The sequence below is a fragment of the Poecilia formosa genome, unplaced genomic scaffold (genome assembly GCF_000485575.1).
Source record: "Poecilia formosa unplaced genomic scaffold, Poecilia_formosa-5.1.2 Scaffold72, whole genome shotgun sequence".
NCBI classification, from domain to species: domain Eukaryota; kingdom Metazoa; phylum Chordata; class Actinopteri; order Cyprinodontiformes; family Poeciliidae; genus Poecilia; species Poecilia formosa.
This window is the reverse complement of record NW_006800011.1, coordinates 2,347,380-2,366,645: the sequence shown is the minus strand read 5'-3', so window position 1 is coordinate 2,366,645 and position 19,266 is coordinate 2,347,380. Positions and strand designations below refer to the sequence as shown.

At 37.2% G+C, this 19,266-nt stretch overlaps 1 protein-coding gene across 7 annotated transcripts in view; it reads right to left on the bottom strand.

The window, feature by feature from the left end:
- myo3a (myosin IIIA) overlaps positions 1–15,630 on the bottom strand; it is a 72,340-nt gene extending 56,710 nt beyond the window's left edge. For 4 of the 7 annotated variants that reach the window (XM_016673276.1, XM_016673278.1, XM_016673279.1 and 1 more), the window contains exons 1-3: positions 15,584–15,630; positions 5,066–5,249; positions 3,755–3,889 (exon numbers count right to left, since the gene is read on the bottom strand). In XM_016673276.1, coding sequence (XP_016528762.1) covers positions 3,755–3,889; positions 5,066–5,249; positions 15,584–15,612 — 348 coding nt within the window. In that variant the 5' untranslated portion in view covers positions 15,613–15,630. Of the gene's footprint in view, positions 1–3,754; positions 3,890–5,065; positions 5,250–7,547; positions 7,723–11,170; positions 11,367–15,583 lie in introns of those variants that run through there. The other 3 variants (XM_016673280.1, XM_016673281.1, XM_016673277.1) reach the window with 3 other exon arrangements.
- Between the last annotated feature and the right edge of the window lie 3,636 nt (positions 15,631–19,266).

Here is a 19,266-nt window from a genome sequence, read left to right as displayed (position 1 = left end):
TAGATAGATAGATAGATAGAACCATTGTAGCAGAAGCTAACATCTAGTCTTCCTTACTTCCGATCTTGGTGGCTCAGCCAATCAGGTACAAGGAAAATGAATGCTGCTCTCTGACTGGCTGCTTTGCAAATGGTAACCAATGTGTGTCAAATAGCATTGTAGCTTCTCAAGCTTCATTTTCCTTTAAATATTTTAGATATGCTCTGCAAAAATAAATCAAGCTTATTTTTTTTGTCTTTTCCCCAAAAATATGTGCCGCCCCCTGCTCCATATTACCCATATTATGGGTGTCAGGCCATATTCGACATATCTAAAACCACCACTTACTTTAAGAAAACATCAACTGAGAAGGTGACAACTACTTCACAGAAAATAAAAAATCATTTCTGGCTTAGGATTTAATTTTTGTCTTTCCAGCATTTATTTGCTTTTAGTGAATGAACTTGAAGGACCTCTACAAAGGTCTGGAGGAAGAACAGCGATGAAAAGGCAACGAAACACAAGATGGGAAGGTGAAAACCACCTGCTTGCATAACACCACTGTTGTCAGAGCAGAACCCTCTGAGATAGGATTACAAAAATATGGAAACTCTGCATCACAACCACTACAGTTCACAGAGCACGGTGGTTTACTTCCTTCTCACACCTGATCTGAGGAAAATATTCCTCTGCAGAAATTGATGCTGACATTAACGTTTTTCAGATTGGGGCGCAACAGATTTACTCACATTTTAAAGCAAAAATCTGCATGAAGATCACAAAATAGAGCTCAGTTCCTGCTGCTTTCGACCTAATTTCAGTTTTCAGACACCTGATTTTTATCCAATCCCAAACCCTTGGAGGTTAAACAGGCCCACAGCATCACAGATCCTCCACTGTACTCAACAGTTCACATTTTGTTTTACACAAAACCAAGCTAAAGAGTCTCGTCTTGCCTCCCAGTTAACCAGATATCACTATCCAATGGTTGCTATGGATACCACCAAGATGCCTGTTGTCGTCCTCCAACAGTAAGCACCCCTGACAGTCCGGCAGACTCAATTTGATTTTGGTCCAAAATTGCAACATTTGTTACATTTTCAGCTTCTACACTGCAATGTGTCAAATGAATCAAGCCCTTTGAAAAACTTGTTCCCCTCCTCTCCTGTGGTGGTGCTACACAAAGAACTACAGAAGGAAAAACCTCTGAAGAAAACACTGAGCACAACTTTCTGTTTCACAAAATATAAACAAAACTGGAATAGGGCCTGATTTGAGTGGTTTTAGGATTTCTATTTTGTTTTGGTAAAAGGACGCGACCCATTTCTGTCGCTGGACTCACATATTTGTTTTGTCCCAGATTGTAGTCCACTTCCTACTTTTGGAGCAGCTTCCAGTCCACTTGGCGTTCTCAAATGCATTCAGAAGGCATCAGAATTAACTTCAACCGAACTGAGACCGAGGTCTGACCTGAGTTTGCTCTTTTTGTCCACATCAGAGTAAGACTGCGCACTCACTTTTCCCCAAATGAACAGGACTTTCACTGTAGGTTGCATTCACACCAGCCCTCTTTAGTCTGCTTTAATCAAAGTTTGTTTGTGAAGGTGTGTAACCAAACTCTGATGCGAACCAAAGAGTGAGCTCTGGTTCGCCTACAAACCTCAGTCTCTTTTTGACGCAGCATTTCGAATGCATATGTGAACACCAAGTCAACCACAAACCAATACAAAAGCAGGAAGTGGACTACAATGTAGGGCATTGTGGGAAAATACAACCAAAACGAACCACAGGGAGTCAAAAGATAAATCCTACAACTGCTAAAATCTAACTCTCCTCCAATTTTGTTTATGTTTTGTGAAACAGGAAGTTGCCCTCAGTGTCTTTTTCAGAGGTTTTTATGACGTTTCCTTCTGTGGTTTTTGGTGNATGTAATATTTTTTCACATAGGATGCTCAGACAGCAGAGCAAGGGGCAGAGCAGAACGATGGAGAGGTGGCTGGAGCTTCAGGGCTCCAGGTGAGGTGTTAGTTATACTGTGAAATTATCTCAGTAAATATGGCATTTGAAGTGTTAGTCTTAAATTAAGTTAAGCTAGTGTGAATACAAACCAGGTTACGCTTTGTTTGCTCTATAGGAGGCAGTCAGTGTGAGTGTGTGAGTGCCAGTGACCAGGGAAGTCAAGGCTCTTGGGCATTTCACTGTGCTGCCGGGGAGGGGGTCAAGGTCCCCACCAAGGTCCCCACCAAAACTTAGACCGAACCTACGCCCTTGGAGGAGGGGAACAGGTCTTTCAAAAAGTTTGGTTTGTTTGAAACAGTACAGTGTGGAACCGAACCACAGCAGCTGAAAATGTAACAAATGTTGCAAGTTTGGTCCCAAATTGCAACACACATGACTTTTAAGAGTGAAAAAACTGTAAGAGTGAAAAAACTGTAAGAGTGTCTAAGAGAAATTTTATTTTGTGGGATAAAATTTGTGAGCCCATTTGTGAGCTTCAGGGGAAAAAAATACTTTTTGTTTAAAAACTATTTAGCTTCATCGGCATCAAATCCATGTCCGGAATGCAGAAGCTAAAACACAGGAGCAAACATTAATATCTGACATTTTACCAAACCTCACAATCACGTTTTCTCATCTGAGTTCGACCTCAGTCCATTACACGTTTGGCTAGAACCTGACATTTAAGACGCAGAGGGGGTTACTAGTCTGGTCTCTTTGACAAAAACAATCCTGTGGCATCCCAGCAATCCTGAACAACAGCAGGTGCAGGAGCATAAAGCCAATTGGACTTTTCAGCCTGAGATGTTGTAAGGTAATCTGCAGAGACATCCCTGGTGAATAGAAATCCCTGCTCTGCTTCTCACAGCAAACCTCCTCCCACATGATGTGAGCTGGCTTGGGACCAGATCCCCCAGGTAGCCTGTAAGTAAACTCCTGGGATGCCAATGGTGGCTAAATCTCTTACATAATCCCTGTTCATTATGAGGCGCCGATGGAGAGACATATAGCAGCCCAACTTATCACAGGGCTGGTGATAAGTTGATTAATCAATTAAATTACTTTTTGGTTTCTGAAGATGTAATTTTTGGAAAATCTGGATTTTTTCACCATTGCACCATTGGTTTCCATATTTCAGAAGTGGCGCCAAGAGCCGCCATCTTGTTTCATCAGCGTGTTTCACCGTTGTTGGACCTTGAACTCTACGATGGAGAATTAGCACCAAGATACCAGTTGTTTTTTTATCTACAAGAATAAAGTTGTAATATTAGGAGGATAAAGTAGCAACTCTAACACAAAAAATAACAGAAAATAAAACGGATAAGTAAATCTTTCATCTTTTACTATCTAAGCCTCAAATTATTATCAATATCAAAATTCTGAGCAAACTGAGAAAAATAAAGAACCACACTACCAGAGCTAAGCTCTTTTCTCGTTAAAACAACTTTTTTTTTCTTGTAATTTTAAGAAGTTTTTCTGGTAAAATTGCATCTTTATTCTGCTAATATCATGACTATATTCTCAAATTAAGCAGAAATTCTTGCAGCCTGGCCCTAATGCTCCGTTGTACAACTCACAGAAGAGATGATAAAATAAAAGCCACTTTTGGAAAATATTTTCAGTCATTGGTAATTTCTGTTTTAGAAAAGAAAGAAAAGAAAAATTGCATCTGGAAAAAATAAGAGATTTTAATTTTAAGCCACAACGCCCAGACCTGATACCATCAGACAATCATGTCCCGTCGTCCCACCTTATCAAACCAATGTGTCGTCCTTACCTCCAGTACAAGCCACAGCTGATCGCCACATTTCAGATCCTTCTTGTAAAACATCCCATAAAACTTGACGACGTTTGGATGGTCGGACAGAGCTTTGAGGATGTTGTATTCTGCCTCAATCTCCTCATCTATATCCTGCAAAACACAGATTGCTCAGAATTACAGAACAGACACATTTTTACATCTCAAATCCTTAAAATCATCACAAAACAAACATTTATCAACTTTCTGATGCAAGTTTTTAAAGCTATCATCAGGAAAGTGTATTTATCCCTTATTTTGGGGATGGATTACGGCTAAAATTTCTAAATGGGCCAGTATTTCTCTCAACTTGTATGAATATCTAATGTGTAATTTTAACACCAAACCAAGGTTACCTATATGTGAGGTATTAGTATCGGTCCAATACAGAAAAACAACGCTGAACTGACTTAAAACATTTCTTTTTTTTCAAACACAACATAAATTTACTGAATTACAAATTTAATTGGTAACTCTGCGCCAGTGCAGCGCAATTAAAAACACACCAATAGCTACATAAGTTTGATCAAACATGTAAACATTTTGTTTGTTTAATTTGTTTAGTGAGAGCAATTAGGAGTACAACAGCCAAAGTAAAATAAATTATAAAGAAACTGAAACAGGCAAAAACCACAGGTTCACTATAAACCTGCTTTCAAATAGTTGAAAAAGTGCAATTAGGAATAATATATATAATCTAAAATAAATAATAAAGCATGACATTGCACAGAGTATAAAGCATAAAATTAAACTGAACAGATCACATTTACGGATCATTGTCACAAAACGTAATCTAAAACATTTTTTATTGATTAAAATAAATATTAGTTCCACTGGCTGACTCTTTCACTTATTAAAATGCATCTGTCCCATGTTATAAGTGAAATCATCTGCCAGTATTATACTTTTTCTATCAATAGAAATGAATTATTTACTTAACACAAGCTCCTATATGCTATATTTACTCTAAAAAGTTACTTGTTAAGTAGTCATTCTTATTTCGAGTGTACTAAGATATTTTCACTAGAAACTAGACCAAAAATACTTGGTAGAAATTAATGTTTTTACATCCTTTAGTCTTACAGCACATACTATAGCTGATTCTGGGCGCAATTTGGAGGTGTGTGTAATTCTCTGTATTCCAGTTTTTAAGAATACAATGTTGTTTTTTGTAAGATTGAAAACTAAATCTACTCCACCAGCTGACAAGAAATTTATTTGGCTTACGGAAAAAAAGCTGTTGGATACAGGAGATAGAGGTTTTACAGTAAACTTACAAACACGACTCACATGAATGGGATCCAGTATCTTAACAGCGGCTTTGCTTCCATCCTTTTTGTTCAGAACCTTGTAGACTTTCCCGTACGTTCCTTTCCCGATTGTCTCAATGATCTCCCAGGTGTCGGTGGGATCCGGAAAGTTGTCGAAGACAATCGATTTTCCTGATTGTGGAAACATTTTCAGGAGAGATCTCCTGCACAGCGACACAAAGCAAAACACAACCAACACAGATGAAGTGCTACTCCGGCAGAAGATGGAAGGGAATTCAGCGCAGATGTCAATGAAGAGTTTTAAAGTAAAACCAAAGCACACATGGGGAAAAAACTATTTCAACCAATATTTCAAATCTAATGCTTCAATATGGATGGTCGTATTATAAATCAAACCATAAGTCATTGAAATCCATCAGAACAAACCATCAAGCACAATAACTCCATCCATCTTAGAATAAATGTTATCAAAGGGGCGGTTTATGTATTTTCTAGGCACACTGTACCATTTAATTGTATCTATGTTACCTTCAATTGTTATAAAAATGCTGTATATATAAATCATAACTGCACCATAAACTGTGTTTTAATTTCAAATGTGCGCAAAACTTTGTTGAGATTCCGCTAAATTTGAAAAAAATTGCAATAGGCTTGTTTCAATTAAATAAATCACACCTGAATAAGTTTGTTCACGTGACAAGTCATTAAAAAACATGACGTGCCATCATCCTTCTACTACTTCCTGTTGTCTTCTTTGTCTTTTCTGTCAGTAGTAACATCCTATTGGTGATCCTGTGACTCGTGATGCAGAAAACGTTTTTCCATTGCACTTTTGTGAAATACACTAATTTCGATGCAGCTGAAAAACTGCCTCATCATAACACAGAAACTTACCAAAAACATGAGTGTTTTTTTTTTACAAAATTAGCTAATTTATTTTCATAATTCCAATTTTCTCAATTATATGGTCAATGAAAAAACAGCTTTGACAAATCTGATGCCTTGAAATTGGTCTCTGTCCTTTTAAGAAGCACCTGCTCTTTCTGACACGCCCTCTTCAACAAGTCATCACAACTTGACTTGTTGAAGTCAAGTTGTGATGACAACTTGACTTGTCATCACAACAGTGAAACTGCAGACAAGCAGTTTCACCAGGTGCTTGCTAATTACTGCTGCTGCTAGTCTGGAAGAGTTGAGTGGGTGAGGACAACTCTGTACTCTAAATGGATGCCAGAATACATTAAAATTATTACCTAAACACGCATGAATGAGTTGAAGCAACACTCCTGGTATGTTTTTGCAGGAAGAATGAATGTTATAATATGATATAAAGCTTCAGAAAATTAATTTTGCATAATAGCGCTTCTTAAAACTGTCTTAAAACTATAAAAGTTGTTTCTCGGTGCCTCTAAATTGTAGAAACTTTGTTAAAACTGCATCCCGAAAGCGTACATGTTTCTAGAAACTGTGTAAACCACAGATGTCAAACTCCAAACAGTTTCTGATGTGTCTTGGCTCCAAAACAGCTGATTCAACTCCATTTACCTTAAACTTCTGCAGAGGTTCTGCTTATGAACCAACATTTGATTCAGAAAACATGAAGAAAGAAATCATGGAGGACACTGACTTTGGTCACCTCTGGTCTACACCCTGTCACCGAACTTTTTGAAACAGGAAGAACAGTCAGTTGTTAAAATCTTTGGTTCCAAATATCCTCTAATCTTTCAAAATGGTTGTCAGATTTTTTGTTTTATACCAGTTTCAGTAGTCAACCAGATTTGGAGTGGCTTTCTTATTTGTTTTGTTTGTTTATTTGTGTCCACTAAACCACTTAACTGCGACCTATGACATATGAAGGCTCTTAAACCCCATGAATAAACCAGTGTTGTGTCAATACATTATAGATAACTTCACAAATGGATTTTTAGACATTTTGGTGCCAGCAGGTTTCATATCAACTCAGTTCAATTGGTTCCTAAACAGCTATTGGCTAAAAACTGGAGAAACACACTGCCTAAAAAAAGGTTAAACACATTTTCAGAGCCTTAGGAAATATTGAAAGAATGATTTTGAAATAGTACAGGAGAAATAGAAGATGGTTTAAAGGTTTTGCACAGTATTGTGGATAAGTAGGGGTTATTTCAGGAGGCATCCAACTTTCTGGCTGTTATATAAAGCAAGTCAAACACTCGGTTTTAATTATATGCTTGACAGGTGAGATGTATATTTAGATGCAGAGAGCAATCAGTTAATGCCACATTTATTTTAAAAATTAAACTGGAAAATCCTCAAGACAAGAATAAAAATGTGAAATCTACAAATTTAAATGGTAGACCAACAAACCAACAAACAAAATAAAAACATTGCTTCAACCTTTACAACACTTTCAAATAAATAGATTTCTCTCAAGGGTATCCATTTTTGTTTTGCTCTTAGGTTCCCGTCTATCAACTGTCTATTTAGGATAAAATGGAATATCTGAAAAGGTGACTCACACTTACTTACATTACTCTCCCAATAAGAAACGAGACATTTTGAAAATTAATCCGTTTCTGAGCGAAAGGTTAGCAGTGTTGGGCTGGGCCGGCCTGGCCGTGAGTGAAAACCGCAGAGGAGGAGCTAACACGGGAGCTAATCTCACCAGCAATTCCCCTGCTTGGGGGCTGCCATCGGAAACCTTCTGTAAGTAGTAGGAGCTGCAGTGGGATTAACAGGAATTAGCCTGTGTTGCAGCACTGAGCCTTTCCCCATATAGACGTCCATTCATATGGGGAGGAAAGCCGTTCAGACGCCAGCAGCATGCATTGGTGCAGAAGGCCATCTGGATGTTCAGATATCTCCTTAAAGGAGCAAAACTGACATCTTGAACATGTTCCATTTGGGTTCTACTGCTTCTAAAGACAGCCCAAACTTATTAATTTTTGTTGTTTAAAAATCTTTAAATTGCTAAGTCACATTCCGCTGTTACCTAGCAACCCCAAGCCAAGCTCAGTTCTGTTACCTAGCAACCCCAGTTCCGTTACCCAGCAACCCAAGTGGAGCTCAATCATGTTTTCAGTTCCAAAATACTTTATTGATCCCAAAGGGAATTTAACACAAGATTCTTCAAAGAGTTATCGCACATGGTGATGGCAGGAAAAATCTCCTCTAGCAGTCTGTATTACAGCGGCTTTGAAGAAGCCTCTCACTGTTTCACCGCTGTACATGGGTCGTAGAATTTCATTACAATATTTTGTGGTACTATTATGATCAAATAGATGAGTAAAAAGCTATTTATTATTTATTTTATTTAACACCATTAAATAAAATTTATTGAGACAGCAATAAATCCAAATTCTAATCATGATCAGATAATTTTCACACTGAATTATAAAAGATACGATAAATGCCCACCCTTACTGATAAATTCCTACCCTTATGCATTGTACAATGGCTGCTGGAAAAGACTAGTGTTTTGTTGTTGACTTACTTTTCAGAAACCACTTACTGGATTCTTCTTGGTTGTGTGGGAGGCTCTACTAATGCTTTTCAAAGATGTACAGTTGTATAACTGCACATTTGTTTGCAGCCACTTTTATCTGCGAGTGAGTTGGGGGGCGTGGCCAGCAGCAGCTTATTTGGATTTAAAGTGACAGAAGCCCTAAAACAGCTCATTCTAAAAGGAGTTAAAAATAAAATAAAATCTCATTACCTAAGTATAATTTTCTGCAAAAAAAATCAAATGTAATGAACATGTTTTTCAGGTTAGCATACATCTACACTAACCTGCTGAAGGAAGCATAAAAGGTTACCTTTAAGCTAATTATGACCACGATTATTCAAATGTAGATACATCTGTGGATGTAGGAAGATAAAACAAACCGATTATCTATCAGAAATGTCGCCAGCCTTTATCTGCACAGAGCAATTAGACTCCTATATGTGAATCCCTGTGCAGGTATTGTGCAGCATGGAGCAATCTGCGGACGTCTTCCATAATGCATCGCTGCCTCTGCATGTGTCAACACGCTTTGACACATGAGACAGGAAGACGAAACCCGACAACTCACACTGGACACCTCCAACCAGAGCACAAGCAGGCTGCAAGGAAATAATCCCTCAGAGAAGACAATGTGTGTGTGTGTGTGCGCGTGTGTAGGGTTATCTAACCCTGTATGCCCTGCAGCGCTGGCTGGATGTCACTTTTCATTAACTGTGTTGGGACGTGGCATTAACCACAGCCTGTGTACAAGTGCACATATAATGAGCTACACATGTAAGGCTTAGCTTGTGTCTCTTGTATAAACAGACACAATTAGGATTTTTAAAACAAAATATTTTAAAACATATAAAATGTGGACTGTGCCTCTGCTGCTGTAGCAAGAGCTCCTGGTTCAGTGGTCGTGTTTTAAACTGTCTCTTTGTGTTTTTGGACAGAACCATTGATGGTTTATTGCTGTCATTAACTGATTTACTCTTTAGGCCTGGACTTGACAGATCTCAAATAAGGAACGCTAAAGTGTGTCAGCAAAAAAAAATGTAACTTCTTATAGGAAGTACTCCCACTGGTGGAGCTGTTGTTGCCATGAATTGTTTGCACTGTTTGTTTTTCTTTTTGTGAGAAACAATCTCTGACCACATATTTCTACAGATACTTTAAACTTTACTTTGTTTGTCAAAGTAAAGTCCGATTTGTTTATGGAGCACCAATAAGAACTGACCATTTTTGCCTGGGCTTGATTAATCGTCAACTAATTTAGTAACCAATTAATTGTTAACTACACAAGTAGAAAGAAAGAACAACATATCTGTGCAGTAATTAAACCAAAACTGTACAAAAATCTAATCAAGTTGTGGACCAAAACATCAAACTCTGGTTTGTTTACAAATCTCAGTCTCAGTTTGGTTGAAGTGAACTCTGGTGCAATTTGAATGCATATGTGAACGCCAAGCGAACCTGAGTCTGCTCCAAAAGCAGCAGGGCATTCTGGGTAAACAAACACTGTAAATTAGCGCTAATGGGAGAAACAAAATAGAAATCCTTCAAACACTAAAACCTGACTCTCATTTTTGTTTACATATTATGAAGAAGGAAGTTGTTCTCGGTGTCTCCTTCAGAGGTTCTTGTGTTATTTTCTCCAGTTGTTCTTGATGCAGCGCCACCACAGGCGAGGAGGGGAACAGGTTTTTCAATTAGTTTAGATTGTTTGACACAGTGCAATGTGAAAGCAAAATGCACCAACTCAAAATGTTGCAATTTTAGACCCAATTAAACCGGGTCTACTGGACTATATCAGTGTATTTAGCTACGTCTCTTTCTCCAGAGAGAGCTATTATACTGTGTAAAAAGATTAACTAGCACAGTGTTTCAAAATGGATAAACAAATGCATTGTGTTTTTATTAATAAAAAGCAATTGCATCTGTGTTTAGTTTTGGAGGAAGACATTAATGAAAAGTTTGCTGTGATTTAGTGTTTGATTTCTTTGTATTTCTTGCTTATAGAAGGTACTGACAGCCCAATGCCTCCACATTTAGCTGCTTCTCTCGTTTTATGTATGTCTTCCAGAAGAGTGCTAGAGCTAACCAGACTCATGTTGATATTTCCTAATCTCCTTTAAAATACAATGCTTATATTATTATAAGTATTTGTGCCATTTGGATAAAAATAACACATGATTTTCAGATCACATGGAGAAACATCTGCAAGCAAAATTAACTTCTCTAATTCTCAAATTCAATCAAAAATGGCAAAATGTTCAATTTATCACATATTGACAAATAAACTCAGACCAAAGTGATGTTAAATGAAATGGTAAACGTATTTTAGAATAAAAGATTGGCAGTTATTTCATTCTGAACAGTGACCAAATTTATATTACTACTGAAGATTTAAACATTAGAGACCAAGATTAATTCACTGACCTGTGATGATTGGAGTTGAGAAAAATAATATTAATAAAGCAAAGAAAGTCACCAAGACAGTTGGAAACAAACACTGGAAGCATGCAGTTCAGCTGAGCCACTCCCAGAACTTGCAAATAAGGAATCCAAATGAAGGAGGTATGGACGAAGAAAGAAAGGAAAACATGCAGGCTTGCCAAAAAATACTCTGATATATAGGTTTAAAAAGATCAGCATACTTACAGTTTTTTAAGTGATTCAACATGCTAGCAACGCATGTGTCCCAGCTCCTTCTCTATATATTAGAGATCAAAACTAGGGTGAGCATATTAGAGTTATTAGATTCCAGTAATTAGCTTAAGTAATTGGTTAGCATGTCGGCTGATTCTGATAGGGTCATAAATTAGCCCGGCGGAAGATAAGCTAACAGCAGCAGCAGGTGTAACAGGCCATGACTGCACACGGAGCTCTCAGCATCGCTTAGCGGTGTCCCGTTACACCGGAGGCGGCGGGAGGCCGGACCGGACCGGGCCGGGCCGGCCAACAGGGCTGCTGTTCAACCCGCTAACACACCGGATACTACAGGGAGGATTCACCGTTTCTGGGTTTGGATGGAAATAAATTGAGAATAGAAAAAAAAAAGTGTTTAGAATTAGACTCCATGGGCAAAATATAAAGGTTATATATAAAGATAATCAGAATAAAATCCTCAAATAAAATTTACAGAAATTAGAATCTTGTACTGGGGGGCGAGATGGATGAAAAAAATGATTGATTGATTGATTGATTGATTGATTGATTGATTGATTGATTGATTGATTGATTGATTGATTGATTGATTGATTGACAGATGAAAAATAGATGGATGATGAAAGTGTGGATGAATGAATGAGTGGATGAAAAAATTGTGGAATTGATGGATGGTAAAAAGTGGATGGATGGATGGATATAACCAATGAATGGAAGACGGGTAGATGGATGGATGGATGGATGGATGGATGGATGGATGGATGGATGGAAAATGGACAGATAGATGTATGAATGAATGGAAAGTCCAAAGCCACTTTCAAACACTGAAATGACGGCGACCTAAGACTTTTGCTCTGTAAATTGGAACCTTTGTAATAAAACAATGTATGACAGAATATAACAGCAAAGTAATTATGAGAAACTGCCTCTATTAGTGTTTTGCCTGAAATTATCCTTGAAATAAGTTGTTTTTTCCCTTCAGTTGCCTTATTTGTTTACATTAATGACGCCCTTAATCTGACAAAACTTTGCTCAATTATCACTCTCCCTGTGTGAGCGGGGAAAGCGATTCATGCAACTCTGGTTTACTCTGCAAATTATTGATTCTGCTCAAACTGTCAGAAACAAATTGCCGTGCCAGTGAAGCTGATAATTCATCATTCAGACTAACAGATGGCACCATGATTATTTCCCCCCCCCCACATACTGTGAAGCATGTCCTTTCAAACCAAACTCCAACCACAAAAACCATGTAAGATGCTCTTAGGTAACTGGTGTCGACTCAATTCAATATTTTTGGTTTAATCACTAAAGGATTTAACGTTGGATAAAAATTGGTAAAATGTATTAAGCTAGCCCATCCAAAATCACAGCCTCTCAATGAATTAACTCATTATTCTACTTATCCTGATTGAAAGAGCAGTCAATAGTTGATCTCAACAGAACATTCAGTGAATGAATTAGACCTTCCTAACTACTTCAAGGTCAAAAAAGTTAAAACTAACTCAGAAAACAGGTTTCAGTTGATTATAACCACATCATTTTACTGAGAAAGAAGAATATCACATCATCAGTATAATAATGAAAACTATTTTCCTAATAATTATATTAGGAAGCCCTATTATTTACTAAACAGAGAATAGGATGTCATCAGCGTAGAAATAGAAATATATTTTCAAACAACAGACCCAAAAACAAAAAATATTGCGTGGATAACAAAGGACCGAATACACATCCTTGTGGAACACCACACCTAGTGAAGTGGGCTGCAGGAGAACATTGAGCTAACTCACATGTGTCAAACTCAAGGCACATGGGCCAAATCTGGTCCACCGCAAAATTTAATGTGGCCCTCTGTGTATTGAGTAGAATATTATTTTATCAATCAAATCACATTTATAATTAATTTATATTTATAAATATTTTAAAAGTTATAAATATAGCTTTATGAGTACGTTCTCTTTATAAATTTCAGTCTCTGACTTCATATATATATATAAAATGTTTTTTACGTGTTTGTATGAAACAGATAATCAGTGAAAAAATCAATTTCATCTGCCTTCTTCCAGTACTATTTAGAAACAACCAATCAGAGCCAGGAGGCGGGTCTTAGCGCTGTCAATCACCTTTCTTTCTGCTACGATGCAGCTAGCACAGCTTGTTGTGAATGCTAATGCTAGTTAGCATGGCCGCCGATGACGGCAGATTGATAGTTTTCCTGTAATGGTGAGTTGTTTCTCTATGATTAGCATTAGCAAGTACACACCGCTGATTGACAGCGCTAAGACCCGCCTCCTGGCTCTGATTGGTTCAGTTCTTCAGACAGCAATAGTAGCTCAGAGACTGATTATCTGTCTCATAACAAGCTGTCACTATGGTGACAATTTTAACAATTATGTAGAAAACTGGAGCTTTAACTGGACTAATTTCAATAATAATAATAATGACATAGTTATCAGCTCCAGAACCTAAAACGGAAAGGAGCCATGAAAATAAGACAAGAAGAAGAAACCAGACAACGGTTGAGTCAGAGTTCTGCTCCCAGTCCTCACAGAGGATAAACACTGGACAGCGCCTCATCAATAACTTCGCTTCAGGGAACCCCCGTCTCTACTGTAATAAATTTGGAGAAGAAAGATGTCTTTGTCCATTAACACCAGTTTGCGATCACTTCTCCTGTATTCACACCCCCAGCCGTCACTGCTGACCCCGGGTCCCGTCTGTGTGGGAGGGGCCCGGCGTATCTGGCATGACTCCTCCAGGCTCCGACGACTGCAGAGCTCCAACCTCATTTCCTGCTCTGCTGCTTTACAAATGGCTCATGAACGCTGGACTCAGACCAAGGATGGAGATGCACCGACGGCTATGCTAGCAGCATGATTAGAGCAGACAAAGGTCCAGACTGGTGTTCAGAGCCTCCCTGCCCCCACCTCATTATTTAACCTGTTTATATTACATGGTTGTCAAATGTTGATGCTTTGACAGAGATTCATGGATACTGATGATGTGACACAGGGCCATATTTGGGCTTCATATCAGGTTTATGAGGAGGGATTTGGTAATTAAGGGCGTGTATAGTTACTATATTCCAATACTAATGCATACTCTTCATTTTATATGTTAAAAGGCACAAAAAACATATTCATGAGTAGAAATTGATAGTAAAATATCCAAGTTCAGGAAGTGTTCTTGTATTTCTAACAGAGTACAAAGAGAACGCACCATTCATGGTTATAGGTACGTAGATATTGTCAGCAAATCAATACAAAGAAGGAAAATGTTTTGTTTTGTCTTTTTATCCAATAGCACCAATAAGAATCTTTTCCTCAGGAATGATTAATCGTGATTAAACAATTGTTGAAATAATAATAACTGGAGTATACAGACTAAAAAATATGGCTATTTGATGAAAGAACGACATTCTCAGAACTGCAATTAAGCCAAAACTGTTAAATAATGTTTTGCATTTAAGATTTTTACCCAGAACTCCTCGAGTGACATACTTTTAGCTTCACCTCCTATTAAGCATTTTTTGCTACTCAAATATTGATCCATAAATGTAAAAATGATCAACAAATCAATTTGAAACTGTACTGATGTTAAATAAAAAAGAAATGTGATGTTAAAGAGTCTTTTTTAGCTGCAGATCCTTTGCTACAAATGGTCAAAACTAAAGGAATCCTATATTGTTGCATTTTAGGCAATAAAATGTTTGTTTTCTTACTTATAGAAAAAGGAAATGAATTGTTTATTTGCATTTTAATGCGTTTCTAATATTCTATAAAACATTCCCAAATGAAAAATCTGTAGAATGTGGCCTTTTTTTTCAACCAATTAACCGATTAATCGTTGAATGATTGATTGATCAATATCTAATTTAATTGTTGCAGCTCTAGCATCCGTATATATCTTTTCTCTATGAAAAAACTGCATGAAGTGCCAAACCTGGTCTTCTCTAGTTATAATCTCTTACCACACATCTTTGAGTAACATGTGAAATATCAGGGAACTCAGCATGGCGTACGACACATTATATAAACAGTTAATGAGCTTAATTTCCTGACAGGTAACCTACATACTGCTGTAGAAAAAACACTCCAGGAAAAACAGTATTGGCTCTGACTGATGCCTCAGCACAACGTTTCATCCTGCGACAAGCACAGGATGGGGACACGATTCAGTGATCCTCCAGCAAAGCTTAAGCTGAACCCAGTTTCCTTTAACAGTTACAAGGTCAAACCTGATGGCACATTTGACTAAAGTTAAATATCTTTGCACATAATTACGTAATATATCTGCCTTGATTTTTATGCAGAATATCCTAGAAACCTGAACAGTGACTCAAATGCTCATAAAATACTAAAAGCTGTGAGATTTTAGAACATTTTTATAAAAACAGTGTCTTACCTGAGATTAAAGGCGCTGCTCTCAGACATGTTTTCAGCCCAGCTCCTCTGACAGATGAAACATTGGGAATCAGAACACTAATAAAAGGCTTGAGGACAATTATGTTGTTGAAACTGAAGTGGTTCTGGACTGACGAACAAGTAGTTCAGCTTTGTCTCCTCAGGCCCTCGTACTGAACCCTACACTGTTATCAAAAATGTCTTCACAGTGTAATTTGGTACAGCAAGTATTTCCATTAAAGATAACTGGATTCACGTTTTGTCTTTTTTTTTAATGGTAAGTCTTTGGATTTTAACCACACTTGAATGATTAAACAAAACAAACTAGGCAAAATTCAGATTTTTTTTTCATGTTTTTATGTTTTTCATTTGGGTCTCAACTGCTTCTAAAAAAAAAAAATCCCAATGCTTAAAAAAACACACCCAGCTATTTTTGGCAATACATTAATGTTTTTTGGTATCTGGAAAATGAGACGTTTCAAAAACCTCCAGATTGCTGAGTCACCTAGCAACCCCAACCAAGCCCAGCCTGTTACCTAGCAACCAAAACCAAGCTTCTAGAATGTTTGGTCACCTGGTTTTACCTCTGTATGCACTGAAAAAATACTACTGGAAAAGACAAGAGTTTTGTTGTTCATTTACCATCCAGAAATCACTTGCTGCATCCCTCATGGTTGTGCAGGAGGCTCCACTTCTGCTTTTCAAAGATGTATAGTTGTATAATTGTGCATCTGTTTGTAACCAGTGTAAACGTTGAATCTGGGGGCGTGGCCAGCAGATTCAACAGTATATGGATCTAAAGTGACAAGAGGCCCTAAAACAGACTAAAAGCTCATTATCTAAGAATGATTTTGTGCACAAAAATGTAAAGAACATGTTTGTATCACCCATAGAAGTATCCTAACCTGTTCAAGGAAGCATAACATATCACCTTTAAGCGTTTCCTTTTGGATTTTGAGGCGACATTGTGACCTGAAGGACACTCTGCAGTTTATTAAGGCAGATTGATTGACTGATAAGGGCATTGATCTGTGTTGTCTGACACTCTTTGAATGCAGCATGCCCAAATCAATGTTACTGCTGCAAAAAAAACAAAATCTTACAGAGTATTTTTGGTCCAGTTTCTATTGCAAATATCTAAGCACACTTGAAAAAAGATGAAACTCACAAAGAACCTCCCAGCAAGATATAGAAGTTTAAGTCAATTCGTCCTGAATATCGGAACAAACAATGTGCTAGTTCTACTGGCAGATTATTCCACTTAAAACATGATAAAAATGTCTAAAAATATCTGCAAGTGAAACCAGTATTTATTTTAAATCAATATTAGATGTACTCAAGTAAGAGTAAGACTACTTCAACATATTTTACTCAAGTAGAAGTAAAAGACTATTTGATAAAAAAAAATCTACTCAAGTATTGAGTAACTGATCAATAATTTAATATTTAAATGTTACATCATCAGGTGGAAAAAATATATAAAATGATATAAGGACAAACTGACAATGATTTATATAAGTAACAAAAAAAATCAGGTAAAAGAAAATCATTTTCTTTAAATAAAAAACTTATGAAACTTCAACAAAACCTGCAGGTCTGTGTCTGTCTGGTGAATTTCTGGTTAAAACATGTTTGTTTTTCATTCAGTTGGTAGAAAATTCAGAAATTTTACTCAATTAGGAGAAATTATTCATAATGAAATTTTTCAACTAAACGTAAAAATTCTCCTAAAAGTTAATTTTTTCAAAAACGTTTATCAAGTTAATGTGATTAAGTAAACTCCAATATTAAGGAATAATTTACTTAAAACAAGCTCCTATATGTTGCTAAAAATGTTCTTGTAAGTTAGTTCTGTCTTATTTCAAGTGCACTAAGACTAGGAACGAGACAAAATACTTGGTAAAATCATGTTGTGTTTTTGCAGTGCAGCCTCCTGTACCTGAACGCACCCCGCTGCGTTAGCAGGTAAATTATCATGTAGGTCACACAGAGGGACTTTAAACGCACCTCTCGTCTCTTCTGGCTGCTACACCTCCACATTCACGCAGCAGAAACATTGTCCTTCTGTGTTTGCTTGACCAAACACGCTGAGCGGCCAGTGGAGCGACGGCAGCGCGTCAGACCCAATCAGCAGAAATCAGAGAACACTTGAAGGAGATTTAAGGAGGCGCTGCTCTGATTGTTGATGCTCCAGTGATGCAGATCCTTGGGCGGCTCTGCTCTGCCGCAGCCAAGCCAGGCGCCGCCTGTGAAGACTGATTGAATAAGGCCACTGATGATGCTATTGTGTCCTCGGTGACGTGGCGTGAATGACTGACGGGCCCGTGGTTTGCGTCAATGGCTGGGCATTGTGGCGAAGCGCCGGACCGTGACTTCCCCAGCTGTCTTCTATAGGACATCACGGGCTAATGAAATGAACATTGGAAATGCACAGTTGATATAAAGATCATTAGGCTATCATTGCCTGAGCCGTATACATGCAGTGCGCCATTTTGGCATTCCTTTCTTCGGTTGACCGAACGACCTTGCACATTATGTCGACACGCTTTACTGCTGCTTTGTTGTGCAAGTTGCACAGTTTGCAGTCTCTCCACTACGCGACGGAAAAAATCTTATTATTTGAATACAAACATATACAATAGATGAACCTATCAATTATTCTGGCGATTAATCAGTTAATCGGATAACAAAATTGGCCCATTCTGCATATTTTTCACTTAGCCACTCTAGCTTTTTTTATTATATAATATTAGAAATAAATTAAAAGACGCACATAAACAAATACTTTTTTTCAGAATTTGAACCAGGTTAAGGTAAAACTATACCAATTATGTGGTTAACATATTCACAGAAAATGAAAAATGTGTTTATTTTTGTACATTTTTGGATTAATTACTGCTTTGACTGTGCTGTACTTTCAGCAATAGCCTTTTTTGAGTCCGTACACTCCAGTTAACAATTATTTCAAATAATCAGTTCATCATGGTTAAATCCATAAACTGTCAGCCCTATAAATGGGGAGGAGGAACAAAAATGAAGTTATTGTATCAAAATTTGTACAATTCTTAAGACTTTTTTCATAAAGTTAGCTTCTATTAGAAGTTAAAAAAATGGTAAAATTATGGTCTAATGACTTTAATTTATTCACAAATTTCTGTTTGATTAGATGTTAAGCAGACATTGAAAGCAAAGAAGTGTGATTAACAAGAACCTGACCAGGAAACATTACTGTTTTAACACAACAGTACTGTTAATAGCAAATAAAAATCCTCAAAACAAAATAAAAAACAATTATTATGACCAGTGAAAATGCTTTTTATAACAAAATTTATTTATTTGTTTATTAGTTGAGTCTTATAGCTACTATATCCACTTATTTTATATTTATTTATTTATTTATTTATTTATTTATTTATTTTGAGTGATGCTAATTTTCTGCTAAACAAATTAAACATTTACTCATTTCAGCCTTCTTCATAAAACATGTTCTGTTTTACTTGCCTGGAAACAACCCGACCTATTCCATAAATCTAGAATAGATTTATGTGAACCACCAGTGAAGTGGTTTTGACCATTTTCACCCAAACTCCTTCTATCCCACATGAGTGCAATCAGCAGAGTTCATGACTTGCACTTGAGCGGACCAAACAGTGACTCACCGTCCAAACAGTGCAGCGAGTAGGA